General features: G+C 40.7%; 1 protein-coding gene across 5 annotated transcripts in view; it reads left to right on the top strand.

The window, feature by feature from the left end:
- Positions 1–470: 470 nt before the first annotated feature.
- The window catches only part of npas3.L (neuronal PAS domain protein 3 L homeolog), a 295,122-nt gene continuing 273,713 nt past the window's right edge, over positions 471–21,879 (top strand). For 2 of the 5 annotated variants that reach the window (XM_018231199.2, XM_041573347.1), the window contains exon 1: positions 471–951. In XM_018231199.2, coding sequence (XP_018086688.2) covers positions 803–951 — 149 coding nt within the window. In that variant the 5' untranslated portion in view covers positions 471–802. Of the gene's footprint in view, positions 952–20,127; positions 20,383–21,879 lie in introns of those variants that run through there. The other 3 variants (XM_041573346.1, XM_041573348.1, XM_041573349.1) reach the window with 3 other exon arrangements.

Below are 21,879 nucleotides of genomic sequence, written 5' to 3' on the forward strand. Positions count from 1 at the left end.
GCTGGAGACTCAAAAGTGGGCCCAGCCTGATTTTATAATAGACATTTATTTACTCCTCTAGCTGTTTTCGGAACTAAAGCAGGATACCTATGATGTCATATACTGTATATATTCCTAATGTGACACATAGTATGTGCCCCTTGATCACATTAGAACATAAGAAGGTTGGCTTGGAACCAAAAAGTCTGAAAACTACTGCTTTGCTCCAGGCATATGTATAGCTTGTGATGTGTATGGGTGCCCAGGCAGGTGCATGTCTATACAGTTCGTTCGACTACACAGAGCAGGACACATGCACTTTGTATATATTTATAGAAATTCAGTGAACAGTATAAATGTGCATACAGAGTCCATTGTGCATACAGCATCCGTATTTCCATGGCCATGCAAGAGCTCCGTCCATTGTGTGTGCAAGCACGAAGCTGTCTAAAATAAAGTGTGGAGAAAGTGCGTGGAAGAGTGTGTAGCTGTGTGTGTGTGTTAGTGAGACAGTGAGAGTAGGGAGTGAGTAGAGATCGCAGACTATAGAGGAGCAGAGAGTGGTGCGGCGGGTGACAGTGAGAGCAGCAGGCAGTTAGCGCGCAGTAGTGTAGTCCCCTGTCACTAGTTGCAGGCTCAGTAGTAGCAGCAGCTGCTCACTAGGAGGATGGTGTGAGTGCAGCAGCCTCTCTCTCTCTCTGTCTCTCTCCTCCTCTGTCTGTCTCCCTCCCTCTCTCCCCGGCTCTCTGTGCCGGATGGTGTGCGGGGCTCCCCGGGCAGGGGATGTGATCTGCCCGGCCACGGGAACACAGCGGCCGGCGCGATGATCAGGATCTTCCCGGACTTCAGCGTGCAGGTGACGGCGGCTCCGGGGACTGGCGGGGCTCCTCCCGATCCCGGGGCGGCCAGAAGCGGTGGAGCTAACGGGAACCACCAGCATAATGTGCCCGGGGTCAGCTCCTACCAACAGCGGTGAGTGTGCGGGCGAATTGGGGGGCTGTGAGTGTTCTAGGGAGACGCGTGGGGATGTAGGGGCTCGACTTCAGGAGGGAAAGCGGAATGGCTTTATGGAAGAAGGTCCTATAGGTGCCATGTAGGGCCCCCCAGACAACTACTTGTATCACCTGCACCCCTACTTGTATCACTTGCACCCCCTACTTGTATTCCAGCACCCCTACTTGTATTCAAGCACCCCTACTTGTATCACCTGCACCCCTACTTGTATTCAAGCACCCCTACTTGTATCACCTGCACCCCTACTTGTATCACCTGCACCCCTACTTGTATTCCAGCACCCCTACTTGTATTTCAGCACCCCTATTTGTATTTCAGCACCCCTACTTATATCAGCACCCCTACTTGTATTCAAGTACCCCTGCTTGTATCACCTGCACCCCTACTTGTATTCCAGCACCCTACTTGTATCACATGCACCCCTACTTGTATCAACAGCACCCCTACTTGTATTCCAGCACCCCTACTAATATCACCTGCACCCCTACTTGTATTCCAGCATCACTACTTGTATTAAAGCACTCCTACTTATATCACCTGCACCCCTACTTATATCACCTGCACCCCTTCTTGTATTCTAGCACCCCTACTTATATCACCTGCACCCCCTATTTGTATTCAAGCACCCCTACTTGTATTCCAGCACCTCTACTTGTATTCAAGCACTCCTAATTGTATCACCTGCACCCCTACTTGTATTTCAGCACCCCTATTTGTATTTCAGCACCCCTACTTATATCATCAGCACCACTACTGGTATTCTTGCACCCTACTTGTATCACCTGCACCCCTACTTGTATCACCTGCACCCCTACTTGTATTCCAGCACCCCTACTTGTATCACCAGCACCCCTACTTTATTCCAGTGCCCCTGCTTGTATTCCAGCACCCTACTTGTATCACCTGCCCTCGGCTTTCCATATATATTTGTTTGTGTGCACTGCCTATGGCTTTGTGTTGTAAGTAATAGATGTCTGTAAGAGAGTAAGGAATGTCTCCTAATAGAATGGCATTGTGTTTGCTGGAACTTACTGGATGTGCTTTATACATGACAAGTGCCATAAACTTCCATAACCCAGCTGCTTTGGCTGTACAGACTGTGGGCATGTTGGGTACAGCCTCCTGGCTACATTAATAAACAAACATTATACTAACTTGTGTGCCACCTGGGTATTTTATTGCTCTATTGGTCTGTAGGTAGCTACTTGGGGTTCAGTGCAAGGGTTATGTGGAATGAATACCAGTGTAGGGAGAAGGAGGGACATGATTCTGGGGTGGAAAGTTTGGTTTGGGAAGAGAAGCACCTATGGTAGCCACATTGTTCTTTCCATGTCCCTGGAAAGGGACACCACAGGGTATTAGGACATCCGCTGTCCCACCCAATCACCTTGGGAAACTGCTAGTTGGCACCAGACACTTCTAACCAACAGGTCCTGTGATAAAACCAGCATGTCAGGCACTTGGCTGTGGTGAGTGTGGGGGAGTTGAAATGGGGGGGGGGGTACATAGACTGAGAAATGTGCTGTGTTCTTCAGACCATTCCAGCAGGGGGGCCTGACTAGCAGAATAAGGGGCATATGTTGTATAGGGCGATCTGTTATTATTATTAGGGTATGCGAAGAAATAGAATTTATATTAGGTTGCAATCCATTAGAAGGCTCACTGTATGACTATGCATTGGGCCTCAGCTGTAGCAACAGGGAACCCATTGCGATGTTACTAAGGATAGCTACATTTATTGCAGTGGGTAGGGGGACATTTTGTATTGAAGTTAAAAGATTGATGTAAATAATTTTAGGCACCTTGGTATTTTACAACCCAATTTCTAATGCAAAAGTGTAAAGACTTGACATAGTGGGGATTGGGGGGAACTGATTGTTTAAGATATTACCCTTTGCAAGGGCTGATTCCATAGAATAGCCAAAACCAGTTTGGAACAACAGGTGACTATTATTTACTTGGTGTCAGTGTATTATGTATACTTATATATATCTAAATCGAATATAAATTGGCATTTTGGCTTCTGTCCTGCAGCCGGTGTAGAAGTAGAAACCTCCATGTAGAAGCAGAGCTTTCCTCCCTGTAACCCATGGAAATTGTTCATAGCAGCAACACCCTCTGTTTTGCCATCTAGACAATGTAGAGAGAGAGTTCCAGTACCAGGGATACCCTCACCTGCCCTTCAACCTATTTAAAGGCCGAGCTCACTCCCCTGTTAGTGTTGAGTTCTCCTGCCCTGAGACAAGAGCAGTTCTCACAGTCAGCCTACTGCCCCTGCAGAGCTAGAGCATTCCTTCTATTCACTCTTGATTTCTTCTGTTCTGTATGTAGTGTATATTGTGAGCTATGCAGCCAGTGGCACTCACTTTCACCTTGCCCTGCAGCCATGGAACTAGAGCTTTTCTCCCAGTAACTCTCTCCTACCCAGTAGCCCGTGAAGAACCACAGTGATCCTCATGCTAACTCTCCCTTTTCCTCTGTCCTGCAACCAGCGATGAATCATTGCTCTCACTCTCTCCAGTACCCCCACCCTTTTCCTCTGACCTTGATTCAATGTAGAATTAACCGCCTGCTACAAGTAGCCCGACACTCGCTTTCAGACATTGCATAATGAGACTTCTCCTCCCAGTATCTCCGTTACTCTGCTGCCCTGAAGCCAGTTCTGCAGCTGAAATTTCCGCCGTGTTGCTTATTGGCGAAAAATCACTTTTCTTTTAGTCACCCTCCCTTGTTTCAGCCTCACAGCATGTGTAAAAAAATCAGGGTTACTTCCCAGAGTAAAAGTGTAACTGAACCAGAGTCACCCATCTCTCTCTGTTTGCAATCTCATGGTTCTCCCTCTCTCCTGTATCAGCGCTCTCTCTCCCATGTAATTTCATGCTTTCCTGTGCTGGAGTCTGTGGAACAGAACTCCTTTCTCAGTTATTCCCTCTCTCAGGCCTTGTACCATGTGTAACACTAAATGTTACTACCCCACTGCTTTCAAATATTGCTGAATCAAACCCTGCACCTTCCTTTTCGATGTAGCAAAATAACGTATCCTTCCCCAATTAACTCTACCTGTATTTTATACCCAGGGTCTTGTAATACGAGTAACATGCCAACCTGCCAAAAACTCTTGCAATCTAACCAGTGTATAACTTGTCCTTTCCAGATTCAGCATTCCTCGTCCTTGAGTTACTCTCTTGCCTGTCACAGAGACAATATAGGACCAAAGGCTTGCTTTCAGTTGGAGCAGTAACTCAGCTGAACATGCAGCCAGTGTGGAACAATCTGTAGAATTGCCTCTGATTTGCTACTATCTTGTGCCCAGATAATAACAAGAGTTGTCCTAGTAACTTTCTTTTTCTGCAGCCTAGGGACAGAGTATACTACTCTTACCTCTGCATTGCACCTGCCCTGCAGCCCAGTAGTGTTACTATATCTGTGTGCCTCTCCTTTATTCTATCCCTTCACTAGGTAATAAGAAGTCCTTCTCCCATTAACTCTACCTACCCTCTAATTACCCTTTCTATGCAGCCAACATGGGATTTCCTTTTTATTCCTAACCATGCAGCCTACACAGAGCGCAAGCTCATATTCTAGTAACTGTCCTCACTTATGTTCTGCATTCAGTGTACAGTCAGAGCTCTTCCAAAAACTGTCCCCACCGAAGTCATGCCCTGCAGCCGGTGATCAACCAGAGCTCTCCACTGTCTCCACTCATGCCTTGCAACCAGCATACCAGAACTCTCCCAGGAACTGTCCCTGCTCATGCCCTTTGGTCAGTGCATCACCAGAACTAGTAATTGTCTCCACTCATGGAGCCGGGTATTAAACTAAAGCTCTTTGCCCAGAAACTTTATGCACTTTTGCCCTTGAGTGTAAAGCCAGGGCTTTCTTCTCCTTGCCAGTAACTACCTGTGCCTCTGCCTGGTAGTTAGAATAGATTCTTATGTCTACTCCTAGTATATGTCTCTTCAACTGTATTAATATTGTTCTTTCTCAGTCCTTTTGCCTTCTGTAGTACAGTACCTCACCTTTCACTTTCCTGTACAACCACACTGAAGAGATTGATTTTCCTAGTCAGTTGCTCTGATGACTCCTGCCTTGCACCCTGTGCAAAAACGTTCCTTTAGCCAGAGTCGGTATCCCTCCCTTCCTTGCTGCTAGAGCAGAACCAGGGCTCAAAGTCTAGTGAGTCTCCCTCTTTTACTGAGCAAGCACCGTAGAACCACAGCACCAGACTTTCGGAGTCACTAGGAAGCCAGTGTATACTTACACTCTCATGAGACTCTTGTAAAGCAGAGAGTGTTTTTTTTTTTGCGTTAAATATAGACGTTCAATAATAGAAGAAACTGGTTAAATACATAGACAGGTGATGGAGATAAACAGGTAGAAGATATATAGACAGATATGCGGCAATTACATCTACTGAGGGGTAAACATTAATGTGCAGGTGCTAGAAGCCTTGCATACAGGGCACTCTATTTATATACAATTTTAAGTGTATTATTATCACATTCGGTGTATCTGTCTGCCCTCGTTACAGTACGAGTGCCTGTAACTGTCTGTCTGTGTCACTCGGTGTCACTCCACCCATCTATCTGGATGTCTCCGTGACATTGCTGGAATTTGTTAGGAAGTCACTTTCCCCACTGCTAGTGTACCCCATCCACACTCCCATATATCTGGAGTCTGTAACCTCATATTATCAGGTTAGTTTATTGGGAAATCTGAAAAACAAAATAAAGATTAAAATGTAGCATTTTTTAAAGCAGCGACAGACAGTCGTTCAGTGATCAAAGCTCTGTGCAAGTACCTATATTGGTAACTAGCAGGTGTGTATCTATTTAAAGGCTTATGGCGCGGTATTGGGTAATGTCATTCATGAGTCATGTCTTTTATTAACTTAATACGGATGCACAAAAATGCAGATGTGGATTATATATATACTGTTTCGTACTCATATTTGTGATGCGTCGCATTTACTGAATAACACTGCTGTAGATCGATAAATAATACAGTTAGTACTGATTTTAATGTATGCATATTTCCACACATACACTGGATGTTTGGTATACATTTAGCTTGTTTAGGTCTCTTTTGTATTGCACCCAAATTATGTGTGTATATGTATATGTATATGTTACACACACACACATATATATATATATATTTTTTTTTTTTACATTTTTCCTTATAGTTATATAACAGATACACAGTATATACAGTAGGGACTGTATTTTGCTTGACAAATGTATAAAACTCTTCAGGCTCTTTCTAAATGAATATGATTATTAGTTAAGGAACAATGTTATGGTTCTGGAAGGACTTTAATGGACACAGAGGTCCTATGGAGTCATTCCTTTTTAAATAAGCATTTTTATGTCCTCTAATGCAATAGGTTTATTATTTACAGGCACAGGGGCACATACACACAAGCATATATCTTAATTTTTACCCCCTAGATGCACCTCTGTATACATATAAGTACATAGCACGAGAAAGTAATTAATATATCTGCCTTAGGAAAAACTCTTATATGCTGCAAGTAGGAAATCTCCCCAGACCCAGTTGCACATGTATAAATTGTGCTTTGCTCCTATAAACCCTGCCAGTACATTTCTATTATAGCTTTTCTATGAGATTCCTAGTTGTTGGCCTATTATGAGCAATTCCGAAGGCATTGCAAGTATCTCTCCATCCCAATCTGCGCCTGTGATTGAAGCTCTAATGCTTTGCAAGCCGTGTCCTTCAGAGGTGGATGAGAATTGGAAATCAGCAGGGGTTAATCATATTCCTCTCTCTGCCCGCACCTTGTTTATCAGAACATATGGAAATCACCTGTCACTCCCCAAAGTGTTAGGGATCAGTCACAGGATTGGGAAAAGCAGGGGGGGAGAGCAGAGGTCAGAGAGGAAAAGCAATGAGACATTGATTTCAGCGCAAAGCTTACAATCTAACACAGTAATAGACGTATCCAGCCACAGCTCTTTACCGCACCAGATATTACAGTTTAGCACAACTGGTTGGCATTTCAGCCTATATTAGGAAAAAAACACCTTTTCTTTTTTCGATATGTATATTTTCATTGCATGATCACATCATGCTGCATTACTTTACAGGCGCTTATTCGAAGAAAATAGCGATTTGAGTTTAAACATTTGGTACCCAGCAAAATAACGCCATTTCTGGAGAGTTGAATCGATACTATTTCTGGTGGGTTTTTCTTTTAAGTCATTTCCTCCTATTTAAAAAAAAAAAATTTCCTGCCTATTTAGTTTTCCCTAAGAACAAAGATAAATGCTCATTTCCACACAGCTGGTATCATACACTGTGCCATTGAGGCTTGTGTTAGAGCAGGAGATGTAACTCATCTATTTCAGGCTCTTCTGCTGGCAAAAACAAGATTGAACTAATATCCAAAGATTCCTGTAGATTAAAAGCAGTTTAGATTATTTTTTTGCCGCTGATCATATCCACATTTATGATAGGAGCTAATTCTTCTACTTAAATGCTCAGTTTCCAACCATAGACCGGCAGTCTCTTTCATACATCACAGCACATACTCTTAAAAGAGTAACCATAATATTAAAGTTCAGTATACTGATCAAGAACTGCTGTGAGTACCGTGTTGTTATGAGGAAAAAGACCATTAATATTATAATATCAATAATATGTTTGTGGCTGGAAATTCTTTACAAAATATTTTTGGCATTAAGTAAAACAGTATCACGTTAGATATCATTGAGCAATATTTTATTTATGAAAAATAATTTTTTCACCATTATTTTTGAAGGTAGTTCAAATTTGTCAATAATAAGAGTCCAGGAAGAATTGAATTGATATCTCTGTGTACATTTTATACTTATTCTATTATATAGTTGCCTTTATTCTAGATAAGAACAGTTTGCCTTTCCCACTAACCCCTTAATTACAGTAAGGTGTCAAGGCCTTATAGGAACCCTGGCCTTAAATGACTGACCACTGCCATACTGTGTTGTAGTGCAGGAATTCTTCACTTCCCATGGTCAGTTCTATGATTAAGTCAATTAAATGCAAGAAATAGATGGAAAAGTATGACACCAGAAGAGGCATTTTAATAGATAACGGCGCCCTTTGTTATTCTTATTACCTGACTTTACTTTATTTAGAAGCACAGTATTCTGCAGCACCAAAGTAATACACATTGATAATACATTTGATAATGATCCAATGTTCTGGAGCTCGCTAAAGCCGTTCTTATAAGTCGTTCATATTAGAAATGTCATTTATATAAGTGAGCAAGGCTTTTCTTTATTGCAAGCTGTTTTTCTAGAGTCCGTGAGTCCACAAGGGAAAGATATTTTAGAGATAGAAGACTGCTGGAGGAAGAGGTCATACACTGGAGCTGAAGGTTGTCGGCATGAGGGAGAACCGAATGAATCACTGAAAGCATAGTGCAAACATAGATCTGTCTACCAGAAGAAATTAATTTGAAACAGCTTCAGATAAACAAAGAGTAAATTGCTAAATGGAAGGCAGACAAGATTTAAAGCGAGTCGAAGCTAGAAATCTGGTTAAGGAACACTGAGGGATTTTTTTTTTTGTGTCTCCCACTGATCTAATTTATATTGTCTTTTTTTTATTTCATGAGTGTACAGGGAGATATAGATTCTTGTAGTCTTAGACTTGCTACGGTCAATGCATTAGGCATTGCTTGGTTCTCTACTGCTGTCAGCCAAGGGGTTAAGTCTGCCTGCTTCCCCCCACCCCACAACTCCAGTAGGCCTTGAAGATTGGCTGGAATGGCTGTAGTTCTGGAATGAAGAAGGAGTTAACTCAGTGGTTCAGTAAAAAGCGTGAGAGTGTATTGAGCAGGGAGGGGGACCCCATGAGATGAGAGGTGGAGGGACCGGTTGGTGTGCGCACACACCATATATTTCATATATTATTCACGCCAGGATCAATGAATAGCTCTGTTTTTATCTGCAGCCAGAAAGATGCACACAAATATCAATGCGATAGGTAATTATACTTTTTATAAACCTAATATTTTTGAAACCAGCAATTAAAATGCTTTATAGATCCCTGCAGACACCAGTTATTCAGCTTTGGAAAAAAGGCATTGACCTCCTGTTACCAATTCAGTAAAATGTCTAAGGTCACATAACCAATAGTTGGAGGGGGTTGTGTATATAGATCTATATTTTATATATCTTTATGGAGAGGGGACAAGCAGCTATAAAGAGAGATTTCATATTTAACTGTCAGTATTTGTGGATAATTTCTTGGGAAACTGTGCCCCTGGTGCCCCTCATAAGCCTTGTTGTAAATTGGGCAAATTAGACATTACAAAAAAAAACCATTTTATTAACTATAGTTATGAGAAGTAATATTAAATATTGAGGATTTACAGTATGTCTGGTCATAAGAACAATGAAATAATTTTGTAATTTTTATGTTTGCAATATGAGTCCAGGGTTTGATTCCAGCCAAGACATTGTCTGGATGAAGTCTGTTCTCACAGTTTCTGCATGGCTTTCCTTCGGGTACTCCAGTTTCCACCCACACTCCAAAAACATATAGGGAGGTTAATTTGCTCCTTATAAATTTGTCCTTAGTGTGATAGGGACCTTCGATTGTAAGCTCCACAGGGGTAGGGACATGGGAACGACGTATAATCTCTGTAAAAATTCTGTGGAATATTCACTACATAGTAATTCCTGCCAGAAACTGGGATTACCTGCACATGGTCCATTAAAAGGACCAGTGAAGATTTGGATTCTGGGGATGGAATTGCAGATAAGGTTAAGTTCTGAAATCAAGGGGGGAATCATACAATTATGGTTTTAGGGCATCCCTAGTGTAAAGTCCAAATGGCTTTAGGTGAGAATCATATAAAACTCATTCTTTCTAGTATTTTGTTGTGATAAGGAAACAGTGGAATTTGGCCAATGGCACATTGCTTTTTGACATGCGAAACAGCTATGTGAACTATTGGTCTTAATCTTGTGGCACTGGCGTTTTATGGGCAAATTAACGAAAGTGTGGGCTAAATTAATCATCACCACTCTACATGAAATGATATTCAGATATCAGAATGAATAAAATCCTAGGCAGGAATTGTACAATTATACAACATGCTCTGAAAACTAGAATTATTTCTCAAGATACAATTTCTTGATAGTGCTATTGAAAATGGCTATGCAAAAAATGTTTTAGGTAGAGTAAAAAAGGAGAAATAAAAGCTGTTATATGGGGGTACAATTATGGGATTATATGACTTTAAATTGGTGAATATGCATGGTTAATTAGGGTCAAGCAAGAGTTTAATAAAAAAGTGACCTGCTCTCCTGCTTCAGGATCCCAAATATTTTTAATCTCTGTAATTCATAAAAACCTAGGACTTTTTTTTTTTACACCACAAAATTCAAGGGTTTTATGGGCATTTAAATGTAATTAAGCTCTGTAAAATATAATGGTTTTATTATTTGACCAAGGAAGAAAACAGGGGTCAAATGTTATTTCACAAATCTCTAGAATGAAATTCACTCTCATTATATATTGAATTAGGAATGTACATCTACTGCCACTCTCTTTGTCTTGTCATGTGTTTTGGGGTATTATATACATAACTGAAACAAAATTTATTATGCAAGATTTTCCGGGAGGTGTTTTACTTTAAATTGACACTGTTTTTCCTGCCATGTGTTTTGGGGTGTTATACATGGCATTGTGGAATTGACCCTGGGATACTATGTTGGGATACAATGGAGAAAATGTCTTTAATTAGCCTCTCCACACACAAAATCTACCCATTTCCGTTTAAACAAAGCCTTCAGGGAAGAAAATTACAACAGGTCTGGTTAGATCGGTCTATTTAAATATATACTGTTTTAAATTTGTGTGATTAATGGGTTGTTGTGAGCCCTTCTTCTATCTTTCCCATGTATTTCTTTTTAGTTTTTTATCCTATTTGTCACACTGGCTAGAATACTCTTCTGTGTTTCCATCTCTAACTAACGCAGTTCCATTGCAGTTCTATGTAATAATAATATTAAAAATATGTAATTTTGATGCAGGATGTACTTTTGCATTGAATTAAATAACTCCACCATGTTTGATCAGAATGATTACTATGCAAGTAGTACAGCCGCACGGATATTTACAAAGTGCCTGGCCCTTTAATATATAGAATAAAAAAATACTGCACACGTTATACATTGAATTACCAGAAAATAATTGAATCAGTGAGCTTGCCACCCTGTACAGCACAGAAAGGAGGCAGCGCAGCCTGTGTTTGCTTTCACAAAAGTCCCGAAATTCAATTATTCTGCAGGCAATGTACTTGTACTTCCATCGACTTTAGCAGCCAGCTGTCTAGCCCTTTCTCTGTCACAGAGGCCTGTAATACATTTCCAAGCGATCAGTCGTGGGACCCTCTAGCAGTAATAGGGTAAACCCCTTAATGGCTTTGCTATTTGCAGACAGAGAATCCACCAAGAAGGCTTATTGTTGCCCCCCATCCAGGACTTTGACAGGCAGGGTCCGAGTATGGGGGGGAGGGGTGCGTCACTGCCTATGATTGGAAGATGTAAAAGACTGTGTGATCAGTAATGGTTTATTGACATTCCCAAGCATTTCAGCCTCTGTTGTGAACTCACTTTATTAATTTATCTGTCAGAGCTATGCACACAAACATATACAATCATTGGGCTTTTATATACGTTACATATAGTGTCTCTGAACTTGCTGATAGATATGTCTGTATGACTATATATCAATCTGCCTTGCCTGCTGCTCTTCCCAGCTCTGTTATTATGTATGTGTGTCTATGTGAGGGAAAGAGGAAGATATGTGTATGATAATATTCATTAGGCTGGCTCTGGATAAGGATTGATTCATTAAAAAACATCTTCCGGTCTTATTTTTTTTATTTTTTTGTAATATAAACACTAACTGCAATAACGGTAGCTCTTTCTGCAGTGTGGGACCCATGAAAGCTTCCATGCTGCTTGTTGTTCAGTGCAACCTGTTCTGGGGGTACTTGTGGGCGATTTAGCTTTATTGATTTTTAGTGCTTCCGTGTGTATGTGTGTGTAACGCACAAGTGCACACAATGTAATGGAATTAACCAGTGAACTGCATCCTTATATTACTTTCTCTCTCTCACTGATGTCACAGAAAGACACATATTACCTGGACATTCCAGCCTTGTTTACTAGAACAAATATACACCCATGTTCTAAAGGGCTAGATTGTGCTCGCAGACTACCATCCCAGCTGAAGACTTTTTGCTTCACTGACAGCAAGGGCTGTGAGACTGCTGCACACACCTCAAAAGGGGTTAATGCCCTGGTTCTAACAGATGTAATATATACAAGTTAAAGAAAAGCTGTTGCACTCTAGGGGCTTTTTGCAAATAAAAAACTTTTTGTTTCAATCAACGTTACAACTCTCACTGGAGTCTTTATCAAGATAATCTTGATAAAGACTCCAGTAAGAGTCGAAACGTCAATCTAAATAAAAAGTTTTTTATTTGCAAAAAGCCCATAGAGTGCAACAGGTTTTCTTCAACATATATATGAATGAAAATCTTCATAGTCATTTTTTTGGATTCAGATTTGGTTTTCTTTCTGGACTCCTGTACTTTGTGTCTATGGCTATTTTGCTACATACTGGTTGCTGGTCTTTAGTTACAGACAGCAAACAGCTTTTATGCGTTTGTGTAAATTGTCATATTAGGTGTAGCTGAAATAACTGCCTTTACCATTCAAATGCATAACCGTAAACCTGCCTGCGCCCTGCGATGATCACCGCACGTCAATTGCCTTTTTACCTAGATCCCTTTGGATAGAACAAATATTGTGCTACAAATGTTACAATATGTAATGCCGTCTGCAAATAGTGCCTTTTAATCCTGACTTTAGCATATGCAATAAATAAAATATGTTGAACTTGGTATATACATTTTTCTCTACCAGTCATAAAAATATTGTCCTTTTTAAAAACCTTCTCTGCTTCAGTAATTGTTCAGTAATATTCTGAAACAATTTGTAATTGATTTCATATTTTAGTTCTTCAGTTATTTAGCTTTTTGTTCAGCAGCTCTCCAGTTTGGAATTTTAGTTGCTATTTGATTCCTAATGTTATTTCCATGTTGATTGAAAGAAGTAAAGTAAATAGCTGTTAAATACAATCCAAAATAACTAAAGTATTGTTCTAAGAAATTGAATTGCTTCTGCCTATCCCCCTTCACAGAAGCTCTAAAATCTGATTTGATTATTTTCAGCGTTTGTATTTAAAGTTATTAGCAGTCACAGTCAGTACATTTATGAGGACTCCGACTCTGGGTCAAATTCACTAATGGGCGAATTATCTCCTGTGAAGGCATCGCCACAGTTTGCACCACTTTGCCAGGCACAAATTCACTACCACTATGCTAATTTACTAAAATGCGAAGTTGCGTATCGGAAGCCAAACACTAGCAAAGTTTCACAATTCATAATTCTTCAGTGCAAGCATTTCATAGCGAACTTTCTCTAAGGTTTGTTTCTGCCTAGCAAAACTTCGTAAGTACACTTGCGCTTAGGTCAATTTGAATAGGATGGGTACATATAGGTCGTATATTTGCCTTTATTAGAGATGTTGGTGCAAATGCTTGAAGTGGCCAATGTGCAAGGAAGCAAAATAAAGATAAGAGATCCTCTAATGCCCTTGACATAAGCCCACACTAAAACAAATGTGGCATGAGCCTCAAATGGTAAAAAAAAAAGGTTAAAACAAAAATTTACATACATACATTAAATTATAACTTTTAAAGACAATACCGCTTTAAAGTATGAAAAAACGCCAGTGTTTTTTTATAATTTGTATGACTTTTCAGCATACAGGATATGATGTCACTGACATAAGATTGAGGAGTATGTAGCTTCATCTTAACTCTGGTGAAAGAGGTAACATTCTATAAAATTTGCACTTTAGTGAATTTTATTTGCCTGAGCGAAAATGCGCCTGGTGATAGGGTGCGGAATTGCGCTAACTATGGTCTCTTTCGCTAGTGAATTGTCCTCTACACCTGTTAGTAAATTGAAGATGTCCCTGCAGATGGTATTTCTGGTGAATTTTCATTATGGACGGCCACTTCGCCCTTTAGTAAATCTGCCCCTCGGAATCCAGATACCCAAAATTGCTCCCGACTCCAACTCCACAGCTCTGGTAGTTAAAACAGCAAAGTCTGGCCATAGTAATGAATCAGATTTTTTTTCAAGCAGGTGATCAGGGTTTCTATGGGTTGCAAGATCTTGTACAAATTTTGTGACTTTTATCACACAACCTCCTTAATAAACATACCTTGTATAAAAAAAAGGAGAAAGGACCCCCATTTCTTAATAAAAACCAACCAAGAGGTAGTTGTGTTGAGACATTTGTTTCCCTTTAAAAACAGTTATCTGGTTAATTTTCCATAATTAATCAAAACAGCATGTTTGGGGGCTATTACAAAAATATGTATCTGCCATGACAGATAAAACACCATATGTCAGTTATGACTGAAGACTGGAGGTATGAGTTATAGCACTTCATTTATCACACAATGTTGGCCTCAGGTGATGTTCTTCTCAAACAATGCGTTGGCAGTGGACAAGAATTCCTGAGAGAGAGTAACATTTATCACTTCATTTCTACAGGTTTTAATCCGGAACCAATGTAACCGATGTATCATGTTTAATAATTCTCCAATAAACCTTTCTTATTATATACATACCTTACACTTCTTGCATAATGGAACAAAATGTAAGTCTAAGTGACTTTCCAATGCACAAATGAGAGCAGTATTTTAATGTGCCATTTTGCATTGCCGTCTCTGTTCTGACTCTGGTATTCCCTTTGAAAGGAGGACTTCATTGTAAACGTTTTGTCAAAATTTCCATACACTTATTCAATATATGGAATTATTTCTTGCAGAATCGGATATTCGAAACCTGTTGAGCATAGCGTTTTGACACAAGGGCATGCTTCTTCATCTATTTTCAATAAGAATTTTAGCTGCTAGCATTTTACCCATTTTGCCCATTTTACTCTTTGAAAAACTGAGTTTGTCCCTTTCCTAAAAGTGCCATCTGAGTTTGATTGGTTTGATATTTTCTGCTGATCTTTTGTGTTTCTTAGTCCTGGTAGCATTCAAACTTAACTCCCTTTTCTCACATGCCCTTGGTCTACAGTTGTAACGAGGTTTATTGAAACTACTGTAAATTATGCTGTTCATTTTAGGACATCCTATGGCATTTTAGCACTCGTCCTTGGCCCCACATAGTAAATTACTGCCAAAGTGTCACTTAATCCAGGTGTGATACTGTATATCATAATGCCTCAAAGCTTGTATGGGTTGCCCCTGCAGACCTGAGGTTCTCTTTTAAAAAATGCAATTTGCCTCTTATTGGATTTAATATCTTTTCTTTGCTAAAGGGTCTTCACCCTGTTACCATCATGAAAATGTTCTACTCTATAGAATTCTGTGTTTCTCCACTAGCTACAAGCCCCCAAAGGAAATTTGTTTTGTATTTTAAATGCTCTTCCACACAGTATATACTCGACTGGTTTAGCTTTTGGTAAACCATGAATTTATGGCATCTTAAAGGAGAACTAAAGGTTTAATCACTGGTGATAGGGGGGAGCAAAATGTTAGGCAACTCCCAGGGATTATAATCACTTGCCTGATACCGTGGGCTGGTGCTCCTGTTCACAAACTGCAACGGCTCGGTGTATTTCTATAGAAGCTTCTCATTGCCATCTTCTCATCTTTCTGGGCAGGAGCTGGTGCAGTAGAGTGAGAGCTGAACTTAGTCACGAAAAACTAATCATCGGATCATCGGACCAGAGGCCACCTGTTTAGAATAGAGGAAAATAACTTTAATTTTAAGCAGCGTAAGTAGTTCTTCACAGTGAGGTTATGGAATGCCCTGCCGGATGATGTTGTGATGGCTGATTCTGTTAACACCTTTAAGAGGGTTTAGGATGATTTCTTGGACAAGCATAAAATCCAAGGCTATGGTGATACTAAAATATACAATTAATATAGATATTGGTATATATAGTTTCAGTGGGTATGTGTAGGTATGTGCGCTGGGATTCATTGGGCGGGGTTGAACTTGATGGACTTTGGTCTTCTTTCAACCCAACTTAATATGTATGAGTTAGTGCAGTTATCTGCTGACAGGAGCACCCATCAGGGTATCAAGAGAGAATTATTATTTATGGGAATGCCTACAATTTTTGTGGAGGATTTGTTATTCAGCAGAATGCAAAAATAAATCCCTACATTTACCATAGAACTCAATCAGTCCAAGGAAAGTAAATTAATATGGTAATAATAAGTACGATTCAGAGGTAGGCAGCTGTGATTAGTTGTTGTGATACTTGCCATATACTCAGAACACCAAGATGAAGAAGCTGGAATTTTCTATTCTGTTTTCCCTCAATGGATTTCTGCATTTTGGGGTTCTGTCTTTAGTAAATGGAACTATATAGAATGTACCTACTGGTATATAAGCACTTCTGTTTATAACTTGGGTGTGGGGAGTAGTGTGCAGTGCTATAAAGTAGAACAGGTCTTAAGTCCGGGCATGCCTTTTATCCACATACATTTATCCTTCAAAAAAATTGCCTCCCAATGGACACCATGCATGAGAACACCTTTGCCCTTCTCAGTTGACTTCGATAATGTTACATGGTAAATGGACTTTGGTTTTGCACCTAAATTATAGCCCCACTTGTTCCGACATGTTGTGTCATTTAATGATGTTGACATATAATCAAAAAAATGCAGCACTGTGGGAAAATCACGTTTCTTTTAATATTAGGAGGCCTCAAATTGAATAAGCATATTTGAGGAAAACTAACCCACACTGACAGTGAATATGTTTAAATAAAGGGCCCATATTTGATCAGCCGGTGAAACCTAGGGCACTACCCGAAACTTTTTTCTTTATTATTTGATTATCTAGGAGTAATAGTCTAGTATAAATACATCAATATGCATATGTTAGAATGCCATGTATATGTGTGTTTTTGTGTCTCTCTGGGGTACAGGAATGATTTTGGCAAACATGAGGCTGATTGTAGCCGAAGTAAAACTCCCAGTCAGGGATGTTGCTACACTTCATAGGGTGGAAAGATTCAATGGGATTATTTATGAGACTGGCAAAAGCTCAGGGGGAATATGTAGAGGAATGAATATGGAATGGCATTCAACATAATGAAACAAATGACTATATAATAATACTGGAGACATAAAGGATGGAAATGCCAGAAGAAGTTAAAGGTGCAATGAGGAGAATGAGGAAGGACCAGGGAAGAGAGGAGAAGAGACAGAGTGAGAAGTGGGAAAGGACAGGGAAACATGAGGTAAATAAGCGGTCCTAGTGAAGTGAGGGAGAGCAGGCATGAGGCAGATATATAGAAAGTGAGGGAGATATATAGAAAGTGAGGGAGATCAGACATGAGGCAGATATATAGAAAGTGAGGGAGATATATAGAAAGTGAGACAGATATATAGAAAGTGAGGCAGACAGATATATAGAAAGTTATGCATATATATAGAAAGTGAGGCAGATATATAGAAAGTGAGGGAGATATATAGAAAGTGAGGGAGAGCAGGCGTGAGGGAGATATATAGAAAGTGAGGGAGAGCAGGCGTGAGGGAGATTTATAGAAAGTGAGGGAGATATATATAAAAAGTGAGGGAGAGCAGGCATGAGACAGATATATAGAAAGTGAGGGAGATCAGACAAGAGGCAGATATATAGAAAGCAAGGGAGATCAGGCATGAGGCAGATATATAGAAAGTGAGGCATATATATATAGAAAGTGAGGGAGATATATAGAAAGTGAGGGAGATCAGAAATGAGGCAGATATATAGAAAGTGAGGGAGAGCAGGCATGAGGCAGATATATAGAAAGTGAGGCATATATATAGAAAGTGAGGGAGATCAGACATGAGGCAGATATATAGAAAGCGAGGGAGATCAGGCATGAGGCAGATATATAGAAAGTGAGAGAGATATATAGAAAGTGAGGGAGATCAGACATGAGGCAGATATATAGAAAGCTAGGGAGTTCAGGCATGAGGCAGATATATAGAAAGTGAGGCATATATATAGAAAGTGAGGCAGATATATAGAAAGTGAGGGAGATATATAGAAAGTGAGGGAGATATATAGAAAGTGAGGGAGAGCAGACATGAGGCAGATATATCGAAAGTGAGGTAGATATATAGAAAGTGAGGCAGATATATAGAAAGTGAGGGAGATCAGACATGAGGCAGATATATAGAAAGTGAGGGAGATATATAGAAAGTGAGGCAGATATATAGAAAGTGAGGGAGATCAGGCATGAGGCAGATATATAGAAAGTGAGCGAGAGCAAGACATGAGGCAGATATATCGAAAGTGAGGGAGATATATAGAAAGTGAGGCAGATATATAGAAAGTTAGGGAGATCAGACATGAGGCAGATATATAGAAAGTGAGGGAGATCAGGCATGAGGCAGATATATAGAAAGTGAGGGAGATATATAGAAAGTGAGAGAGATATATAGAAAGTGAGGGAGATCAGGCATGAGGCAGATATATAGAAAGTGAGGGAGATATATAGAAAGTGAGACAGATATATAGAAAGTGAGGCAGATATATAGAAAGTTATGCATATATATGGAAAGTGAGGCAGATATATAGAAAGTGAGAGAGATATATAGAAAGTGAGGGAGATCAGGCATGAGGCAGATATATAGAAAGTGAGGGAGATATATAGAAAGTGAGAGAGATATATAGAAAGTGAGGGAGATCAGGCATGAGGCAGATATATAGAAAGTGAGGGAGATATATAGAAAGTGAGGGAGATATATAGAAAGTGAGGGAGATATATAGAAAGTGAGAGAGATATATAGAAAGTGAGGGAGATATATAGAAAGTGAGAGAGATATATAGAAAGTGAGGGAGATCAGGCATGAGGCAGATATATAGAAAGTGAGGGAGATATATAGAAAGTGAGACAGATATATAGAAAGTGAGGCAGATATATAGAAAGTTATGCATATATATGGAAAGTGAGGCAGATATATAGAAAGTGAGAGAGATATATAGAAAGTGAGGGAGATCAGGCATGAGGCAGATATATAGAAAGTGAGGGAGATATATAGAAAGTGAGAGAGATATATAGAAAGTGAGGGAGATCAGGCATGAGGCAGATATATAGAAAGTGAGGGAGATATATAGAAAGTGAGGGAGATATATAGAAAGTGAGAGAGATATATAGAAAGTGAGGGAGATATATAGAAAGTGAGGGAGATATATAGAAAGTGAGAGAGATATATAGAAAGTGAGGGAGATCAGGCATGAGGCAGATATATAGAAAGTGAGGGAGATATATAGAAAGTGAGACAGATATATAGAAAGTGAGGCAGATATATAGAAAGTTATGCATATATATGGAAAGTGAGGCAGATATATAGAAAGTGAGAGAGATATATAGAAAGTGAGGGAGATCAGGCATGAGGCAGATATATAGAAAGTGAGGGAGATATATAGAAAGTGAGAGAGATATATAGAAAGTGAGGGAGATCAGGCATGAGGCAGATATATAGAAAGTGAGGGAGATATATAGAAAGTGAGGGAGATATATAGAAAGTGAGGGAGATATATAGAAAGTGAGAGAGATATATAGAAAGTGAGGGAGATATATAGAAAGTGAGGGAGATATATAGAAAGTGAGAGAGATATATAGAAAGTGAGGGAGATCAGGCATGAGGCAGATATATAGAAAGTGAGGGAGATATATAGAAAGTGAGAGAGATATATAGAAAGTGAGGGAGATCAGGCATGAGGCAGATATATAGAAAGTGAGGCATATATATAGAAAGTGAGGCAGATATATAGAAAGTGAGGCAGAGATATAGAAAGTGAGGGAGATATATAGAAAGTGAGGAAGATATATAGAAAGTGAGGCAGATATATAGAAAGTGAGGCAGATATATGGAAAGGGAGGTAGATCAGGTATGAGGCAGCTGTATAGAAAGTGAGGGAGATCAGGCATGAGGCAGATATATAGAAAGATGGAATAAAGGAGAAGGGAGAAGTGGGAGAGAGGAGGAGGGAGAGCCGAGGAGGAGAGAAGGGAGGGCGGTGTGATGGAGCCCAGTGATGGAGGGATGCAGCGCTAGTTAGATCTGCTCTCACCCTGGGGAGGAGGTGGAGGGCTCGGCCGGGCTCGGGGCTCATGCAAGCGGCTCTGTGAGCGGAGGATGTCGGCTCCCCCCACACTGGGCCCGGGATGCCCGCTGCTTTGACCCACCGGACACAGCGGGGCCGCTGCCCGGAACATGGCGCCCACCAAGCCCGGCTTCCAGCAGGACCCCTCCCGCAGAGAGCGGTAAGACAGGCCGGGGATAAGGGGAGGCCTGGGGCTGGAAGGCACATCACTGATGGAAAGCCCAGCAGCAGCGGCACCATGCACCATATGACGTGTACAGCCCTTGCCTTGTGTATACACAGTGCCTGCCACATGGAGAGATGCTCAGGGAATTGGCCACGCAGCCCCACGCGCACCTTTAGCCGCCTGATCCTGGGAGTTTAGGGGTTAATTAAACACCCTGAGGCGCAGAGTAGTAACAAATCCGACACCCCTTCATATTGTGTGACGTGTGAGACTTGTGCAGGTGCCAGTCTGACTAATATACTCCTCTCATTTATAACTGGGGCTAAATGAATCTCTGCTGCTGCTGCTGCTTATGACAGGACCTTACACAGCCCTCAGTGTGTCCCTGTAGTTCAGCCATTTCCATCCTCACTTGGCTTTGTTTTCTGTGGTGCTGACACGTCACTTATCTCAACACAGGTGGTACAGGCTTGCTGCTAGCTGTGACACTTTGTATGAGGGACACCGTCCGAATGGGTGCCCTGTTTGAAATAGAAAAAAAAAATGAAAAAAGTTATAAATATGGGTGCAAGATTACTTGGCATATTTATGAATCGGCCCCCCTTTTTAATAATGTTGAATACCCCTTTCCATGTAAATCCCACATGTTATAGCAACTGTGCACCTGTTTGTAATAGAGAATAAATGTAATATGGATTTAAAGTCCATTGAAATATGTGTAAAGGTGGCCATAGTCGTAGAGATCCACCCGTTTGGGGACATTGAAGTGGGCGATATCGGGCTGATTCAATCGTAGGCCCTAGGGCACAGTGTGGCCCAGTGTCGGACTGGCCCACAGGGATACCAGGAAAACTCCCGGTGGGCCCAGGTGTCAGTGGGTCCTCATGCTGCTAAACATTTGGCCTATTTCATGACCATTCCCTATTTCTATGAGAATAAAGAGGCTAAATAGATGGAATAATAGATTATAGCATTTAAAGAAAAGAGACTAGGAGAATAGAGGTTGAGTGAGGAGAGGAAGAAAATAGTACTGAGAGTGGATCATGAGTCTGAAGTTTTTTGGTGGGCCCCTGGTCTAAGGTTTTTTGGTGGGCCCCTGGTGTCCCAGTCCGACACTGGTGTGGCCCCCAGTGTTACCCCAGTATTTTATGACAACTAGGGTCACCTGAGCATTTCATGACAGACACAGTGGGACCCCCAGTATTTTATGACAACTAGGTTCACCCAGAGCATTTCATGACAGACACAGTGTGACCCCCAGTATTTTATGACAACTAGGGTCACCCAGAACATTTCATGACAGACACAGTGTGGCCCCCAGTATTTTATGACAACTAGGGTCACCTGAGCATTTAATGACAGACACAGTGTGGCTCCCAGTATTTTATGACAACTAGGATCACCCAGAACATTTCATGACAGACACAGTGTGGCCCCCAGTATTTTATGACAACTAGGGTCACCCAGAGCATTTCATAACAGACGCAATGT

This window comes from Xenopus laevis, chromosome 8L, assembly GCF_017654675.1.
Source record: "Xenopus laevis strain J_2021 chromosome 8L, Xenopus_laevis_v10.1, whole genome shotgun sequence".
Lineage (NCBI taxonomy): Eukaryota > Metazoa > Chordata > Amphibia > Anura > Pipidae > Xenopus > Xenopus laevis.